Below are 20,065 nucleotides of genomic sequence, written 5' to 3'. Positions count from 1 at the left end.
TCTGCCAGCTAACGTGATTCACGTGATTGTGTTGGCGCGTTCGTGTGAGTCGTATACACCCTCCCGTGAAATCAACGAGGTTTGCATGGCCGGGAAAATTGTGCTATACGTCGGGGAAAATTTCCGAAGCTGTCACTTCATCATGCGCGACGCGCGGCATCTGTCATAAAATATATTGCCAGAAATTTAATTTATCACATCTATCGATTTATATCAATTATTTATATATATTGATAGGTTACTTTACCGCAAATAGTTTCTATGTCTTTACTGTGCGTTTATCGACCTGCATCTTCTCCGGAGATTTATAAAATTGTTCAATTGTCTTTTATTATTTATATATATATATATATATATAATTATTTTTAGTTATAGTTATTTTTAGTTATATTAATTATTTTTAGTTTCATGAATTTTTTTTTATAATACGGCTTGCTTATTATTTTATTTATGAACGCATTAAAAGAGAGAAATTATATCGCGACTCGTCAACTGTTAACTGATATGGGTAAACATTTATAACATCTATTTTGCGATAAACCTAGGCAAAAGCTGTTTCACTTTTGCATTACGTCGCGTAGCTAATTTTAAAATTTATTTTCTCAAAATGAGACCGGATATCGTAAATATAAAAGTTAAAAATAGTTTACGCTAAATGAGCTACAAAACTTAAAAAAAAAAAAAAGCTAATGAATTAGTATAGTAACTGCGGTTTTGTATATTGTGAATAAGAAATATATGACTTTTGCAATCTACATGATTTGCAAACGATTTTGTTACATCTTTCATATCTTCGGTCTTTTATCTCTGGTATAGAGCAACATACGAAATAAACTTATATCTCGCTAAGAATATTGTAACGGATTTTTTTCCCTTTTGCCGATTATATTTTGCGTAAAAATATCAATGGTTAGGAGAATGTAGCTTATCAATTTTCTAATAGAGCTCTTCGGTTGCATTATCGATATATATGTATATTTATTTGCCTGAAAATCCGTGTGTATATTTGTATATATGTGCTAATCTCATCATTATCATTAAATTGTATAAAATTTTAATAAACAATAGAAACAGTTATCGCATTTAAATTCAGAAACTTGTTCAGCTTCGATCTCACTTTTACTATTGACATACAATACTACGCTCGCACACGTAGCGATGCCTGGCTCCCGTCGTCTTCTCGTACGGAGATCTCCGTCGTCTGGCAAAGGTTCCACCATATAATCCATAAATAAGTTCTCGCCGCGCGCCGTGCGTATGCATGTAGATCGTCACAGGTAGCTGTTGCATTCGGATGGAAGCAACGCGCGCGGCCAGACAGTGCACTCCCGACGAAAGGCCAAAGGCCTTGGAGGGGGGGGGAGGGGGGGATCTCTTATTAGATCTTGGAACGAGACGAGATCCAAAAAGGAGAATGCACACGAATGCGCGCGTCAAATTTAATACATGCATCGTTCGTTGATCGCAAAAATTTTCAATACATTACTTCGTTAAATTGGAGGGTCAATAAAATAAAAAAGTGAACGTATGTTTTGCATCTGTGTCAAGACATTAAAAAGAGATGGATCATATTTTAAAATACAATATTTTTGAAAACTTTTATCGATGAGGATATATATACATACATTCTTCTTTTCCTTTCTATTTTTCAAGAAATTACGTATGTATAAGATAGCGTTAAATTAGAAGCAGAATATTAAATATAATATTAATGAATAATATTTGCAGACGAGGATCGCCAATATTATTGAAATATTGCATTAATAGTGACGTTTTGAACGCGAAACTTTCAAACGCATTAAACATTAAATATACACGTCATATAAAGCGCCGTTCGAGATTCCCTTGTTCGCCCACGGTATTCGGCTATAAGTAAAATTAAACCGTGTATCATTCTAGTTCTTTGACTCATCGTCGACCCAGACATTCTACGAGTCAAGACTAGAAGCATAGCATGCTCTAATTTGATTATTCGAGCCTTCTAACTCTATCATAAGGCGAAATCTAAAAATGCTAAAGAGAGTGACAGAGAGAGAGCAAGTGCAATAGAATTATAAAATCCGCTTGTTTAAATTTTTATCGATATTTTTATCTAAAGCTGTAAGCAACATTCGCAGCGTTAGTGTCCCCCCATTTTTTTACGATAAAAGAAACTATTTTAAAATTACATGAATATTTAATTTCGTTGCAAGCATTAAATAGAGCTTTACGATCGATGCCAACGAAAGTACAAATGCCGATGTCATGTTACTTGTTTCATTGACTCATATCACTCCGAAAGACTGTTTATTATTATATGTAATGGATAAATAAATTAAGTGTATATATATATAATAAATTTTATAATTTAATTGTGTTTGTGTCTCAATCTGAAGTATATAATATAATATCATCATTATTGGGTGTATAATATTAAAATAAAGCAGATATCAAAAAAGAATTTTGATTAATATTATAAATTTTTTTCTTATAAAATTACATATATATATATATATATATTGATAAATAAAATATTAAAAAAATAAAAGATATATTTCTTAAATTAAAAGTGAATATTAAAAAAAGGATCCTAAAATATTATTATTAAAATTGTAAACTTCAATCTTTAATATTATATATATGTGTAAATTTATATGTTTATTATAACTTCCTATTTAATAACATTTTTATTATGACGATTAAAAACGTTATATCTAAATAATTTTATAATTGTATAATATATAATTGTTGGGTGCGCTTACTGTCATATGATCATCAATGACTTTGGTAACAGCAGCTCCGTTCTATCGTCAATCGAGAAGTCAGACTTCCGCGAATATTCCAGGTTTCCCTGAATTGACACCCGGTGAATCTTCGTGGTAACGTCAACGGGGATGTTTGTCCACGCGGTGGCGGCATCTCGTGTTTCGTCTTCGGGAAAGCACAAAGCTCCTCGAGGCGGCCAGACTCGCCCGCGTCGGGCAACAGCGTGCGCCGACCTTGCGATATTTTTGCGCCGATCTAAAAATAATTCGCGCATTTTATAATACGTACGACGAGTCCTAACCCAGTCTCGCTGATCGGCGATCGAACGATGTGCGTTATCTCGTAAAGAATCGGCGAGCCCTTCCCCGTCCCGCCTCCTCCTCCGATCAACCCTCACAAACGGTTCCGATTCTTGTTCGGCGATTTTTCTCGTCAAATTAGCTAATGAATTTTTTACGAATCGTTTTAACAATATGCGTTATCTCGTATTGTCTATTACGTAGAAAATTGACGAGCCCTTTCCTCTCTCGCCCCTTCCCCCGATCAACCCTCACAAACGGCTTCGATTTTCGTTCGGCGATTTTTCTCGCCAAACACGTTAATGAATTTTTTATGAATCATCTTTTGAGATTTTCTCTGAAAAAAAAAAAAAAAAAAAATTTAATTTTCTTTTTCAATATTTTTTAAAATGTATAAAATAATACAGAGATTTTCTTTTACTCTTCAATGTTTCTTACTTTTATATTTAAAATCTCGTGACGACTATCTCTTTTATCCGTCAGAAATGGGTCGTATAGTGAAAATCTTGACGGCGAGATGTGAAACGAGAGAGGAGAGATACACACTCTCCCGGATTTCACCCGACGACGGTGTACGCGACGCGGCACGAAGTGGTGGCGATCATGTGAGCACCAGAACAGAATTATCGCGAAGAGAGGCCAATCCGATATTTCTGGCGCGATTGTCCGGCGAAAAATAGATTCGTATGGCGGTACGGATTAAAAGACGCCGCTGGGGCGATTATTCTCGCGCTGTTACGCTACCAATGTCCTTCCGTAATTCTTTGTCACCCTCACCCTCTCTCACTCTTCCTCTTTTTCGATCCTTCGCATCCCCATTTTTTTGTGTTTTCATCTCGTTTCCCCGATTAGCACGATACTGACATTATCCATACCGAGAGATATAGCCATGGAATAAATATGTATAATCGCAGTATCGCTTATTAGTATATAAAAATTTTTGCTAAAAAAAAAAATACTATTTAATTCATCATCGTTAAAATTGCATTCATCTAACGATTATTATGCGTAACGAATCTTTGAGAGAGTGAAAGTAGGACGAATGCTGCTTACATTTTTCATAATATTCTCCAGCATACATTGCCGATAAATTTCGTCAGACATCTCGCATTTTTCTTATTGTTATTAACCGTTCAAACCAGATAAATTTCATTATTATTATTCTTATATATTCTATGATTAAATCTTGATTAATTATACCCGAGCGGACGATAACAATACAACTCGTTTTATATGTGATTTGTTAGCTCTGGTGATAGCAGCATTTGTGTACATACATGTGAATTATAGCGCTTACGGATTTACGATCAGATTTAAGGTGTTATTCCCCAAATGTTGTATAGCCATATCGCACGGCCAGCGCATCTTCAATGTGTGCAGCAAACAGCAACCGAGTCTCTTGCCTCGACTTGTATATTTATTCCTCCGCCGTTTACTCTTTTTAACTCTCTCTCTCTCTCTCTCTTCGTTGCTATAAATATTATCGCGCGCTAAGTTTTGCGTATACACACTTTATCAGCGCGCTTTCACGCTAGAAACACGAATCGTTACGTCAAATTTTTCAAACCGACAGCCGTCACAATATTTCATGATAATTACTTAATTGCTTAAGAGATACCGAAAACGATGCGGCGATTTGTCATCTTGAAACAACTCGGCAAGCCCGATCGTACTCGTCCTCCTTCCGGCGAGACCGAAATAGAAAATTCAATCGAATGTTATTTATTTTCCAACATTAATTATATTTTTCTATCTATTTGCTAATCCCTGTAAAATGCATCATTGACAAGGATCAATCCTGATTAAATTTTTCACGATATCCTTGACAAAAACAAAGCACGATTTTTGAAATATCTGTGTGCGATTATTTTATATAATAATATAATAAACTCTATTCTATTATAAAATTAAAACTGCGAGATACATAATGTTGACATGATAAATGTACATAATAAATTATAAAAGTTGTACATAAAACAGATGCATTCGCATTGAATTTTTGATCGATGCAACTGCTATTAAGCAAATATTTAATGTCGTTCGTTTGCAGTTGAGATAAAACTATATGATGACGTTGTAACACGTTTTTACCCACGCTAAATTCGTCGTCGGGGATTACGTATAGATTACGCGACTAGCCGTGGCGATATTTAACTCCGACTGACCTGAGGATTTGATTTTTTTGTCCTAACGTTTTTCTGTGACGTACATTCAACATTACTCGAGGATCGAGATTTCCTTTCAGCAAATCCGCGTTGGAAATGTCTGATGTTTTATCGATGATTCGTTTCAACGTTTCATTTCGTTATTCTGATCATGACGTCACGTGGTTATTTCTGATCAATCCAGAAAAAATATTATTTGGCCTATTATTTCGTTATTTCATAAAGAAATTCTATAATTAATTGAGAATTTTATTTAAAGAAATGAAAAAGTAAAAGATATGAGAGATGCGTTAGTTATCTATGTGTTTATTATGTTTTCGAAAACTAATTTTAAATTAAAATTTTATATAAATATACGATGTGTATGTGTGTGTGTGTGTGTGTGTGTATAAGATTCTAAACTTATAAATTTTATGTAATTTTCAAGATAGTCTGCTAGATTGCAATTCGTTTATTTATCTGATAAAAAAATATTTACATAAAAAAGAAAAACTGTACAGCTTATTTATCGACAAATAGATATATCTTGTATCTATACATCGAACATTATCGATTTCCCGAGCCAGTGAAGATTTCGATTTCCGCGTCAGCTATAAACTTGCAGCGTATTTCGCGTAACGTTCCGCGCTTGTGGGCAATCTCCCGAAATCGAGTTTCAGATACCGGAAAGTAATTCGCCAAGTTGGTCGTTAGATCTCAAGGAACTCGTCTTCTATGTTACCGAAGGATTCCAATATCCTCAATTCCATAAAGAGTATCAGGACAAGTTAGGGTATCGGAACAAGTCGTATATTCTACTATCATTAAACATATATCACAAGTTGTATTTTTAATATATATCTTTTTACATCAAACTTCAAAAATGACACGTTTCTTTCTGATAAATAACTTGAAGAAACTACAATCTATAATTTTATTATGACGAGATTTGCAAAGATATTATATAAAACATTTACACAAACCTTCTTAATAAATTATAGAAAGAAAAATTATTATAACCATAATCAGAGACATTATAAATTATATGTAGTATTTTTTAAATACGCCACCTTGTATCATCTTATACTTTATGATATTAATAATTTCTAACATAAACTACAATATTTTGACATTATTCATGTACGATATGTCAACGTTGCATAAGCTTTACTTACTTGTCATTTAATATAATAGATGATGGGAAAGGTTTTCGCATCGGAGTTCAACATTATGTTACCGGATGTAGTTCACAATCGCTCGTTTAACAGCTCGTTTATCATTTCCGGCAAACCTGTTTTGCTTTCCGCAATCGATAAAAACGATGGCCATTGTCAGCCAACATATACCATCGTATACCGGTAATGTGCCGCTGATGTAAAGCAATCGTTTGTGGGTCGTAAAAGTCCTTGAAGAAGCAGACTGTAAAGTCCTTGTTAAAATTCTGGCCTGCAAACTGAATCGACCAACATATGATGAAAAATCTCTCAATGGAATAAAAAAAAAAAAAAAACTTGAAGACGTCTAGAAAAATGTCCTCTTCTTATACACATACATTTATATTCATATATTGTGTACTATATTCCTAGATTATTAGATACCTTTCGAATCTCTCGGGATTATATTGAAAAGCATTAATCTAAAGCTGAAGGAGGGAAAAATGAGCAAAATTGTGCGGAAAAAGTGAAGAACGGGGTAAAGGAACGACGTATGTCGCTCTATCTTTAGAGTTCGTGTTCGCGCACACTACTCATCGAGACGCCAAAGTGTCTGCTAGCGGACCTTATCTGAATTCGTTCGAAGGCGTTGAAATTTCTTATCTCGTGTTCGATAAATCGCAAAGATACCGCGAAGAGAGGTCAGACTAATTCTACATTCCGTAACTTTCTCGCCACGCATTATAAAGAGAGCAGGAGAGTTCTGTGCAAATTTCTCCCGTATTTAATTTATAATATCAATTAAATGGAAAATATAGAATTATTACCATTTTAATGAAAAATACACCGCGAAATACGTGTGAATTTGAAAAAGATAGTTCTTAAAGAATCTCGTTTGAATCTGCATTATAATTTTACAAAAATAAACGTCAATTTTTTTCAGGAGAAACATAAATACTTTTAAATTCTTAACTTCGCACATATATGTTGTTTTTTTTTACGGTTCTAAATATATTTATACGACTCTTATGAAATTTTTTATGACGATTCCAAAAATATATACGTGTTATCGCAAATTAATGAAAAATCAAAAAGATTTTCATTTTCACATTGTTGACTCACTGGATGTTAGCAAATACGCGGGTCGCGGAGAGTAAATATTTTTCAAAAATAATGATCTCATTAGTCGCAGATATCCGTGGAGCTTGTTCGTGTTATTATATAACTACATACAAAACTCTGGGGGATTTGTGCAATTTCAAAAGAAAGAAATTCGTTCGCTTGCACAAATTCTTTCTGGCCGTTAACTGCAAAAATTCCGCACAAACAACGATAAACAATCGAAATGCGAAATATATTTTAGAGGAGATAAAAGTAAACAGCGATTTCCCTTCTAAACAAATATACCTATGGCGCTTTTCTCAAATCAGTCAGTCAAAAGAAAACGTTGTGTCACACTTTTCGCACGCGCGATGACATTTACATTTATAATTCCTTACATCTACCTTGCGGCTACGCGGTAGAAATATATCCATGCGATAAATCAAAATCCGAATTTCCGAACGAGAAGAAATTGAGAATCCAATGGTCTCCAGCAGGTCTCGATTACCTTACTTTTGATTTACGATTGTACCATATCGGCACAACACGTGTGGTGTGGTGTGGTCCGATCCGTAGAACGAGCCCCGAAATAGTCGCTGGCGAAAAATATATCCTCCGGGCGATACCCTATCGCGAGCTTTATGGTCCTACGTCATCACGCACAGGGTATAAGAAAGGATTTTGCCGCGCGTGTGAGATGTTAGGTAATTCCGTACGTTTGTTTCAAGCTGTAACTTTCGGATTAGGCGAGCTTAATGGGCTTTAGCGGAATGATCCCGGAGATTATAATGTTATTTGCTTCACGCTCGCATTCGCACATATAAACAAACGAGAACAATTTTGTATGAAACTAGAACTAATCCATTCGATACGCAATCTTCCGCTATGTCGCGATAATCCAATTAATATAAAGTCCGTGTATAAGGGCACTTGATGTATCGCATCATGAGATTTCATCAAAGGATTCGAGCCGAGGCTCGTGCCATTTAAATAATTATATTAATAATTAATTAATACAAAATTGAATTTATCGATCATTAGAATGTTGCTATTATACATATGTTCCAATAATAGCAGAGAATAGACACATGCAGTGTCGAGGTATAAAAAATATAGAAAAAAATTATTTTTTAATAAAAATTTAGAGAACATTTGTCATTATTCACAAATTTCAATATGTCATATCTTAGAATGATCAAGTGCGAATCACAATTCTGTTAAGAAGCAAAATTCTCCTTTGAGATTAATCGATAAATATCGTTTCATCATTGTCTCGAAACTTGTTTAAGTCTTTTTTCATATTGTTTTCCTCGTGCGTTACTAAATGTAATATTTTATCGTATCTTACGGCACGGAAATCTTTATTTAGTTTTTATTACGTCTTGTTACGAATCTTATTTTCCGACAGTTGCTCCGTCCACGTGGCGCCCTGTAATATATAGGAGTTTAATTCTAATCCTACGTTTGTAAATATTAACAAAGTTCGCGTTTAACGCGTCTCTCGATTAGTGGGTGGTCTTCGCACACACTAACTGGTAGAGAATCAAAGACGTCGTTGCCGCGACAATCAGCGAAAAAGAGATATTGACTTTTGCTAATCTCCTGAGTTTGCCATTTATGCTTTAGTTGATATGAGGAAAAAAGAGAGAAATTTGCAATAAAAATTTCATTTGTAGGTCACACAGACCTACAAATAATTTGCACATTAAGAGTTTTTCGATGATTAATAATAACAAAGTTGCAGATTTGTCAATCTCTTTTAGCATTATAGAAAATTTAGAACATCTAATGTCAAAGATTTCAACATGATGTGTAACAGTAGAATCTATTTTTATGTTCCACTTTTGTTACAAAATGTCATGATATTATTGAAGACTTAAAGCCGTTTCTCACAATCGATACATTATTGCATTATTAGAGCAGTAAAATTAAGATTGCGGCTTTATGGCCGTTCATTATGAATTCATGTGTTGAATTGTAGAAAAAAAATAAAAGAAAAGATATAAGTATCCCTCATGCATTATCACCCTTATGTAATTAAAGATTTTATTTTACGAATCACATTCAAATCTTAAACACGCATTCCAATAATGCCGATATAAAGTGATTATTGCTGCAAATAATTAGAAGATCGATTATCTCATTTTTAATAAATATTTAATTTAAAAATTTCTGTCAATGTTCAAATTAAAAAAATAATTAGTAAATATGATTATGTAAACGTAATATTTTAACGTCTTTAATTTACTAGTATTTTATGAAATCTACAAAATCACTCGAAGAAATAATCTCCTAATGATCTTTTAACATATATTATCACGCATCTAACATTTTAATTTGAAGTCACCTTCTGGCAAGTGAAATTCTTGCACAAACCTTTCCTTTACTTCTTTTCCTCACAAGATTCGCGACTGATAATTATTTTGCTTGCGCATTCCGCGATTTGAGACGATATCGTCATTCTCGTGCCATGCTGCGAGAAACGATATGTCGTCACGACCTCGTCAAAACTCGCCGACACCGTTTCATCGGGAAACGCCAGAAAACGGTCGCCAGAAAACGTTGGTATTTGGCAAAGCGTGACGACACCGACGTCGTCGACGCTACACCTCCGGTTAGTCTGCGACGGACCCAGGTATCCCAGACCGCAGCAATTTCTATACCTCTTCCTTAGTCTGATCCATCGTCGTCGTTGCCGTCATCTCCTTCTCTCTTATATTCGCGGGTTGCTCGCTCGCGTTTCCGCACGCGAGCGGGAAGGAGGAAGTGGAGAGAAGGGGCGAAGACGCTTTTAGACACGGAGCGTCCACGAGCGTCGCGACGCCCTGAGAAGCAGTAGTCGCGTACCTTAGGCAGCTTTCACCTTGCCGGCTCTCGCGCGAGTTCTTGTAACGCGCGCGATCTTGAGATCAGGACGTCGTCGTCATCGTCGTCGTCGTCGTCGTCGTTGTACTCTGCCGGCATTGTTTTTCGTAAGATCTCCCAGAGAACGAACAAGACACAATGGTTCTTGTCCTCCCGAAGAGCCTTCTTAGGCTCTATTTAGAGAAAAGGTCGATTTATTAAAACTCTTGAGCCAGCCGCTATCGACTCTGAAAGTTGCTACTTGGATGATACATTGTATAATAGGGAATAAGACATCGATCCACGGTATTTTCTTCAGCGAGTGGCAAAGTATCAAAGTGCAGTTGGTGTACTTTTGTTTGTGTACCTTGGTGTTCATTCGAAATATATTCGTTCCACGAATGTATTCTTCAAAAGCGAGATGATAGGTCGTCGCGAGTAAGAAAACAAATACGTCACCTGGTATGGTACAGTGAATTCCACGCGGTGAAGGACGACCGTCCGCAAGTCGTTTTCGTCGTGCACGACACCGGTCTGACGCAATTTTACGAAGGTGGTTCGCGTAGCGAGGCGAGACAAGGACGCGACGATGGCGGAGCGTCCCGGCGGGGGCAGGAGACGCTCGCGTCGCGACAGCACGGATACCACAAACACGATACGCGATACACCGTCTACGTCCAAGGACCGCAGGACCAAACGTTTCGGCAAGCCCGTCAAAGAGAGATGGCTACTCACCAGAAAGACATGGCGATATATGGCGGATGCCGGCCGGCGTCTCATCCCAGATGGTACTCACAACCGTCCAGAAGATATACCGAAGATCGAGCAGTACTTTCAAGAGGTGTGCCAAAAGGAGCCGCGGTTCCTGCTCTGGAGAAAAGCCTCGTATCCGGGCACTCTGGGCTTCCGTGCTCAGCGACGTCGTAGACAAATCAAAGGCGGCAGCTGTCGAACCCAAGCCAGCTCGGCCGATGAGGCCGACGACGTCAGGAGTTCGCCGCAGAACTTCGTCCTTCACGCGACTACGTCTAGCAAGTTTGATCTTGCCAAGGTGAAAAGAGAGTGGCTGCTGACGTCAGGCGACGGCAGCGAAAGCACACCGTCGAGTCCGGTGACGCGTCGTAAGACGTCCCAGGATGATGCCGAGGCCAAAGAGCTGGCCGATATGCTACAAAAGTACCTGAACATGCAAGGCGACGCAGCTAACCCAACAAGGGCGGCTGCCAAGTCGCAGGGGACAATGCAACAGATGGAAACAAAAGAGCACTTCGACTATCGTAGTTTGATAGATAAGCTACAGCAACATCTCAATATGATCGTGGCTCAGGCTAAACGCGATCAAGCTTCTCGCCAGAGTTCTTCCATCGAGACAAACGTGATTCCCGAGTCTATGTTGTCCTATCAAAGCGACTACGTTCATAAATCGTTGATGGAAACGTTGAGTCGTTATTATAGTAAGTCGTCCTCTCGGGAGCATGTTATTTCCGATATCTTGACGGATCGGAAGCTCCTTGAGAAGCTTTACTTTGATCTGAGGTGCACTCGAGGTTTCAGGGGACCTCGAGCAACCGGTGCGTACACCTCGCCGTCCACTCGATGGTGTGGCCACAAGAAAAGTAGACCATCCACCAATAAGTTTGACATTTGGTCACCCACGAGGCGAGAAGATCACCCAATCTCACCACCACCTCTGATCGCCGTCCAAGAACCCAGCATAGATCGGTGCTTTCTTGACGATGGCGTGCAAACCGATCCGGTTTCCCGAGACGTCCTCGACGCGTATCTGCTAGAGAAAGAAAAGGATGAGTCTTCTTCGCAGAAGGAGACGGCGTCGCACAAGTTAAGCGGACGGAGACGCAGCAGCGTCGACAATGATGACGTGTCGCCATCCGTGAGCGATACTATTAAGAGATACTTGCGGATGGCGCGAAAAAAATCGATAGATGCTGACAAGGCCGATCGATTCAAGCGGGTGAACTACGATCGGAATCTACGCAATATCAAGGCCAAGGGCGAGATTACCAAGCCCGGCGACGACGACGGTAATAGCAAGGGTTGTCAGACGGAGGACAATTGGGCGGCGCATTATCGCGAGATGTCCTTCTACGGTCCTGGCGAGATCCCGTCCGAGAATTTATCGGATGCCGACACGACGACGTCACCACCAGCGAGCAGAAACGCCAGCTCCAGGAGCAGCATCGACGCCGGCCTCGGCTCCGAGGAGACCAACACCCCCGTTAAACATCCTCATCATCATCAATCCTTCCTGTCCCATCTCCTGCACGGTTCCAACGCGCATAAGGATAAGCCGCATTCGGCACCGGGTTCGCCGGCACTTACGTCATCGTCCGCCAATTCCGCAGGTGGCACCGCGATGCAGAAGAGCAAGTCCTCGAGCAGCGTCGTGCATCACGGCAGCCGTCTGGTGGCGAAGAAGATCTGGCGTTCCAGGAGCAAGAGCACGTCGAGAGCGTCGCATCAGCCGTCCGTGTGGACGCCACAGGTGAGTCTTTTTCCACTTGTGCAAGGCTCGATGAAAGAACTAACAAATAAATTGCAGTATTAGAGAAATTAAAATTAATTAAGAAATTTTAAAAAAACAAAGAATCGAAATTTTTACATTTTTCACATTCAAAATTTAAGTAAGATATTCAAAGCTTTCGATAGTAATTCGACTTTCAATAACTGATTACATTTTGTGTAAAAAAATTATAAAAATTTTATACTTTAAATCATCTGGAAAAAAAAAAATGATCGTAAATCAAAATTATTATAAATCAGATAATCTGTATTAATAATAATACATCATATCCTCTAATTATTTTGAATAATAGTTTTGATTTGCTGATTGGTAATGTATTCGCGCGGAGATTCCCCCGCTGTTTGTGATAGGATGAGACGGTCGCGAGCACAGAAATGAAATGCGTCTCCTGGAAGTTATATTAAATGCATGTCACGGATTTTCCAACGAACTATATGTCACGCATTCTTTGGCGTCTCCGCGAAATTAGCAAAAAGCTCAATAAAAAGGAACAGTAGATATCACGAATTTGGCATAGACCCGCATTTTCGTAATGGCAGCTTCTGGCGCTGATCTCCATGTTACGCGAGGCAGGAATATCCTCTGAAAGAGCAGAGAGATTCTGAATTATAAAGGGTGTTTGGCGAAACTGGCAATTGGCGATTGCGCTATTTTTGGACAAAGTTATTCTTGCAAATTAATTCCGGAATAACAAGTTATTTAGAGATATTACAAAACATGTTAAATATTCTTTATAAATATGATAAAAAATATATAATACACGCACGCATTTCTATTTTCTTTTCTTTGTTTGTTCGCGATACGAGTATCATAATCTTCTGTTTTGTATAAATAAGTTTTGAAGCAATCTACTTAAATTATTCATGCCATTTATTCACCCAAGAGTTTTTAACGTGAAAGAAAATTCTTGATAGAAACATTTATATTCTGTTTTGCGTTTGCCCTTATACTGGGTTTCCAAAATAGTGTGTCCCTTTTTACCATTCATAATTTAAATGTTCGTATATATTTAATTGTCGTATAAGAAAAATTATTTGACGGCATTGAGAAAATATTGAATATTTCGTTGCGACATGAATTTGATTACGAATTATACCATTATTTTGTAACTTCTTCACATAAATTCAACAACGATTTTTCCGATGTGCGCTTTCACATTTGTGACAATAATTTTTAAAATATCTCAAATTATATTCTTTTTCTTTTTTCGAGTAAACTTTATGTCAAATTCAATTGAAAAAAAAAAATGACGCATTTACATCTTTGAAACTTTTGTCACGAGAGGGAACTTATTTTTATTCATTTCTCGTTAATATTCTCTGAGAGAGAGAATTTTTTTTCAAATTGTATATTTGATTTTAATTATTTTCTAACTTCTTCTAAATTAAGGGAGAGACAGTTTGCAAAATACTTTCATTCACAGTTAGAGGAGTTTCCACTGGTACTCGATAATTGCACTTATTGCTGATCTACTCACGTTTCTCCCTTTCTTCTTTAACACCTCCTTATTCTCGATGTCTAAGTATGCGAAGGATGCGAAAAGGGAAAACGCGAGGGAAGAAAAAGGGGGTCGACCTTGTGGCAGACGTTCTCGTTAAGCGGTAAGCGCGATAACCAATTTAGGGCCTCGGAATTTCGCTGGCGCCGCCAGAAATAGTCAGCCAACGCGACGGTGTGTATAAACTATACTTAACCCCTCCCCTCCCCTTTCTTCCCTTCCACTACACTACTACTTGGATATATATCGACACGCTAAAGCCAAAGTCTACTACCACCGCCGTCGTCGTATTCATGCTATTCTCACGTGGTGTTTCTCTATTATTTCGACGAATAATCCGTCGCGAGATGGTAAAGGAAAAAGAAAACTCTTCTTTTCTCCCGGCATGAAAAAAATTAATTGTATTAGTCAATTTCTGCCTTTCAGTATAGATATATGACTAATTTATAATTAGAGAATTAATTTTTTGCTTAAAAAGAAAATATTTGATTGGACGTAATTAATAGTTAAATATTTTCAAATACAATGAAAGAAAAATGATTTACGTTTTCTAAAACTGTTTGATCATGAACGCATGTTTAAAAAGAAAATAGGACGCGTTATTCCTTGTTGAAAATTGAAATTACATCTGCACCAAAATTTAATTGAAAATATTCATTTCCAAGCTTTAAAATTAAATATTTTGATAAAACTATGTCTGGTGTGATGTCAAAATTTCATCAAAATAAAGCTGAAAAATTGAGTTTTATTATTTGTTTGCAAGTTGAAACACAATTACTTTTCTTTTCTTTTCAATCAATTATAGCTCGAAAACTATATATGCAAACGTGTTCTTCAATTGAATAAACCACTTTTCTTGTAAGCAAATAATAATATTATTTATAGGAGATGCGCTTATTAGCGTAATACCCTGTTTGTTATTTCCTCTTATACGCATATAATTTCATTAATGAAATTAAATTCTTCTTCGTCTTTATGACAAACTTTATAATGGATAATCTCCACTGTTTTCACAATTGAACAAGGAAACAGTGAGAAGGAAGAATAGCTCGATCAAGGGACAATGGACGGAAACTAAATCAACACTTTCCAAAATTAGTTTCCTCATGATCATCCGCATTTGCATGTGATGCGAAGCTCATGTATTACATACTCTCTTTATCTTGCATAGCATGTTTCGAGCTTCCCTCTCGTTCCGAGGATGCTTCTATTCCGTCAATCCCCATGCATCCCTTCCTATGCAAGGGGCCCTTCGTCGTGAGCCTTCAGAATATATAATAATATAACAAGCAAAGAGCAATAATTTACTCCCGGCGATTAACAAGCGAGTCACGAACTTTTTCAGTTCTTTCCCTTTTTGCATTACCCTGTTAATTTTCATTCTTGCATCAAAGGCCGCAGAAAAATGTGCAAATATTTTGAAATAATAAAAAAAAAGAATTACAATAATGTGAAGTTACGATAAAATAATGATAATAAAAATTTTACAGAAAATTTAAACGACGCGAATGAGATGCTACATAGATCGAGAGTTTTACATAATGAAAAAAACATTTCAATTTCCCTCTAATATTTATGTAAAGCAAAAAATCTAAAGCGTCGTTATATGGAGAAATGGTAAAATTCGCGTATTTTCATACAAAATGAAAGTGCATTTTTTGTCCACCTAGACGTATCGCACACGATTCTTTCTAGTGTTCTTATCGCCAATTGCGATAAAGTACGTTGCAGTTATTTCCACTTGACTATGATGATGTTAGCGAAAGAAAAAGTAGCCAAACAGATGGAAGATGCATTTTGATGCCGATAAAAGTAATGTAAGCGCATCGCCGATTTTCGCTGTCGTAGCTCTTCTCCCATTATCTTGTTTTGTATCATATCATTTTGCTCCGTGTCTCCGTATCATATTTTTATTTGTTACACTGCGATGAGATACAATGTATAACGACATCAATTACTTGATGCAATAAACAAATTATTAATGCTAGATACCCAGATACTATATACAATAGTAACTTGTTTCAATTTCATTACATTTTCTTGTTTTTATTACTCGTGTTTATTTAGCGATAGATCAATATTTCTTCATTAATTCGTCTTAATTAAATCGCTCGTTATTTCATCTCGTTTTAATGCGTATTTTAAAATGCAAATCTATTACGGGGTATTATGGGGAACAAAATCGTCCTTTCTAAAATCATATTTTGTGGATATAACATTTTCGATTTGAAACCATGCTTACTCGTCGCTTCGATATGCTACAAAAAGGATAGATTCTCAATAAAACAATTAAATCCGCCACTTATTCAAGCTTGTCTCGTTGCCACATATTTCTTCTTGAATTATATGTTCTAATGCATGGGACACGAGATCTTGAAAAGAAGATGCACCGACAAAATTCTTCATCGATGAATAACAATGATCATTATTCGTGTCTTTCCTCTGCGGCTCTCTTCGACGTTGTAAAATATTACAAGAGCGTGCAACACATTTACGGAAAAACGTACAAGAATGTATATTTACTTGTAAGTTGAAGAGGCAGGAAGAATGATATCGCACATTCTCAGTTACTTACATCATCTTTTGCATAAAAGCCCATAACGCTGGACTATATACACGCTGTTGCCCCGACACATGCTTTTTGCGTTAAAATTTTTGATAATTTTTTTGATTGCTTTTTGTCTGCGGACGCGATATTAACTAACTTGACGCCTTTCGCACATGCGGTTGAACGGCAGAAGTAACAGGATTATTTCTTGAAATTTTTAACGATTGTTGAAACAAGTTTGACATTTAACAATATATTTTTTTTCGAAAATTTTAACAAAATATCGTAAAAAAATATAATTATATTCTCTCTTAATTTCTTTGCTTGATTTTTGCCTCAGAATACAAGAGATATTATTAATTGTGATATTATTATTATTATTATTATTATTATTATTATTATTATTATTATTATATAATTAAAAATAGATATAATCCATTCGTTAAATTTTCGTGTGCGATTTAAGCTCGACTCGATCTTACTGCACGCTCCATTCGCGAATACGAGCAAACATTGGCACAATTATGTCTTTTGCAAGATTAACTTGATCCTCTCTGTGCGAGGTAGAAGAAAAGTGTATGAGTTATGATCTTCCATATTGTATCTCGTCGCGTTATATCTCGCATTTCCTCGATATTATATTTCGTCCCATTTACTTGTCGAGTGCACATTACTCGGAACTATCGTTGAATTATCATGAAATTTTTATGGCACGTGTCTGCGAACGTGTAAATATTAATAAATAATATTGATGCGTGTGTGTGTGTGTTATATCCGCCGAAGTTGTCGATCCGCTGTCAAAATCGAAATTGATCAATTCGCGGTAAGACAAACTCCAGTACAAATATCGAAAGTTGTGTAATTTATCTCGCAGATAAATCCATAAATTTTAATTCCGCCAATTTACATGATAGGATTAATTTGAATGAATCGTTGCATGATAACGAGGAGCTTGTCGAGATCACGGAATTAAATTTCGCGTTCGAAAATCCCCCACTCTCTGCGAGATCTCTGATATTCATCGATTCGCGTACGTCTCACGGCGGCGTTTCTCGTGTCACGGTTACACGTGTTGAAAATTCGTTCGAGATTGCTGTCAAACAAGAATCCGCGGCAGTTCTCAAATTGACGGAAAGATATAATCGAGAGACGTCTACCGCCTACCCGATCTCTTTTCTGTCGCAGGGGAAATGCACCTGGGCAGGCACGGGGAATCGGCGCGTAACCCTGCAGGATACATCGCTGCGAACGCTGTCCGATATCGAGAGGAAGGTCCTCTGCAAGGTGGCCGTAGCGAAGCTCCAAGCCCTCAATCTAGGTGTGCACATCAGGCCGCCGAGTGGTGAGTCGTTTAAAAAAAAAGGTGGGAGGGGGGGGAAGGGGGGGAGGAGAATGATCCATCTGTCGTATATCTGTATCGTTTTATATTTTTTCCATCTATAATTATTATCAAGTAATACATCCTCGCGATCTCTTCTCTTCTTAACACACTCACGCCCCACATCCGCGTTCCGCTCGCGAATTTTGAAGGGAATTCCTTCGAGCACGTGTAATACCATTACAGCCGTCTGCGTGCCACGCTACATTAGTCTGCGGAGTGTGTTACGAAGGGGCGAAGAAAAGAGAGGAAACTATGCCCAACGAAATTCCGACGAGTATTTAAGCGCACGGCCCCCGCCGGCTTTTATTTAACAAACACCGATGAAAGTTATGAATTTCTTGGATGCTTTCGTACGCCGTACAGAATCGAATCCTCATGTGCTTTCTCGTCAACGCCCCTGTACCTTATATGAATTATCCGTTCTTTCAGCGAATTCCCGCCTTTTATCAGCGTTATAAAGATCTCTTCAGTGTATTCTTATATTTTTATACGAAGGATAAATATTTTCCTTGCAAAAATCCGAAGATTATTGATATAGATTGAACGAATTTCTTTATTGATCGTAAGTTAAAATGCTTTCTGAGAATAATTATTTTCAGAAAATGTCGATTAATTTGTCGTTTTTCAATAGGATAGCTTGATTTTGTGCTGCATTTACATTAGTTATTCAATGCTGAATATGAAGAAATGAGGCATCTTTGTCGCTTCTTCGAAAAACTTGATTTTCAATCGACCGTCCGACTACTTTCGTACCTACGAGGAATAATAATAGGGGAGAGAGAGAATCTCTCGGAATCTCATTGTATATCTAAGAGATTACTTCGGCATTTATCGCGATAGACGTGGCGCCGTTTGGCTGTCTCGTTTCAACTCTAGATGATTGACGTGTTTATGACCACAAGTGTTAACTCGCCTTCATCCACTCGAATTTTGTGATGTCTCTCTTCTTTCGTCTGAATGCCGAAAATTCCGATCATTAGAGTGATATCGCACATACTACAATATAGAATGACTATAAATAATTACACTAAATAATAATAGAAATAGCGTACATTCTCCTAAAAGAAAGTGCAAAATGCATTGAGTCATCGTTGATCGATATTGAAACTTTGTGATATCTTCACTTTTCAAATTCGAGATTTAATATTATTTGTTAGCCGCGGAAATCCTTTATAAAGAATACAATAATATGATAATAAATTATACATACATATACATACATATGATAAATATAATTTATGCAGGTCCATTATTTGTAAAAAGAGAAAAGAAATTAAATTTAAGAAGATCTTCAAACATTAAATTTTGTTATTTGAAAAGTGTATTTTCCATCCATGTTATGGCAAAAATAGCTTTTCTATACGCGAATTATTTAAATCAAAATAGTAAATTATTATCAAGCCCAAGCGTATATATAATCTTAAAAGAAAAAAAAATAAATTTTAAAACGTGCGTTCGCCATTCCGAAGCACACAAAGGCGCAATGAAGAGGAAAGTCGTGTAAAATGTACTTGGGCAGTAGTCGGATTTATAGTCAGAATAAACCAGAAGCGTAATTAATCACAATATGAAAGTGTACGCGCTGTCAGCTAACGCAAAACGAACTTTTGCGAGAGATCCTATTTGAATTACATTTTACTAACGAACGTTACATTATTCCTGTCACATACGAGAACATATAAAAATGTAGAAATATCTCATATCTCTCTCTCGTTCAATCATCTTATTTTAAAATCTCCTTTTATCACTTTCCCTTTGTCCAGATAAAAAATTGATGAAATTGTACACGGTTACACGGATTTATTTTAA

General features: G+C 36.9%; 2 protein-coding genes across 4 annotated transcripts in view; one reads left to right on the top strand and one right to left on the bottom strand.

The window, feature by feature from the left end:
* The window catches only part of LOC138943136 (uncharacterized), a 91,971-nt gene that overhangs the window by 10,981 nt on the left and 60,925 nt on the right, over positions 1-20,065 (bottom strand). For all 3 annotated transcript variants that reach the window (XR_011448412.1, XR_011448414.1, XR_011448413.1), the window contains 3 exons: positions 11,023-12,829; positions 6,364-6,641; positions 2,742-3,000 (listed from right to left, as the gene is read on the bottom strand). The gene's annotated coding sequence lies outside the window, so the exon portion shown is untranslated. The remainder of the gene's footprint in view (positions 1-2,741; positions 3,001-6,363; positions 6,642-11,022; positions 12,830-20,065) is intronic.
* Rhogap102a (Rho GTPase activating protein at 102A) overlaps positions 10,234-20,065 on the top strand; it is a 28,015-nt gene continuing 18,183 nt past the window's right edge. Inside the window, exons 1-2 of the mRNA XM_070313530.1 lie at positions 10,234-12,790; positions 18,061-18,217. Of these exons, the coding sequence (XP_070169631.1) occupies positions 10,877-12,790; positions 18,061-18,217 (2,071 nt within the window). The 5' untranslated portion in view covers positions 10,234-10,876. The remainder of the gene's footprint in view (positions 12,791-18,060; positions 18,218-20,065) is intronic.

The sequence above is a fragment of the Polyergus mexicanus genome, unplaced genomic scaffold (genome assembly GCF_030449975.1).
Source record: "Polyergus mexicanus isolate NDT 795.1 unplaced genomic scaffold, iyPolMexi1.0 SCAF_2, whole genome shotgun sequence".
Classification (NCBI taxonomy): Eukaryota; Metazoa; Arthropoda; class Insecta; order Hymenoptera; family Formicidae; genus Polyergus; species Polyergus mexicanus.
This window is presented reverse-complemented; position numbering and strand designations above follow the sequence as displayed.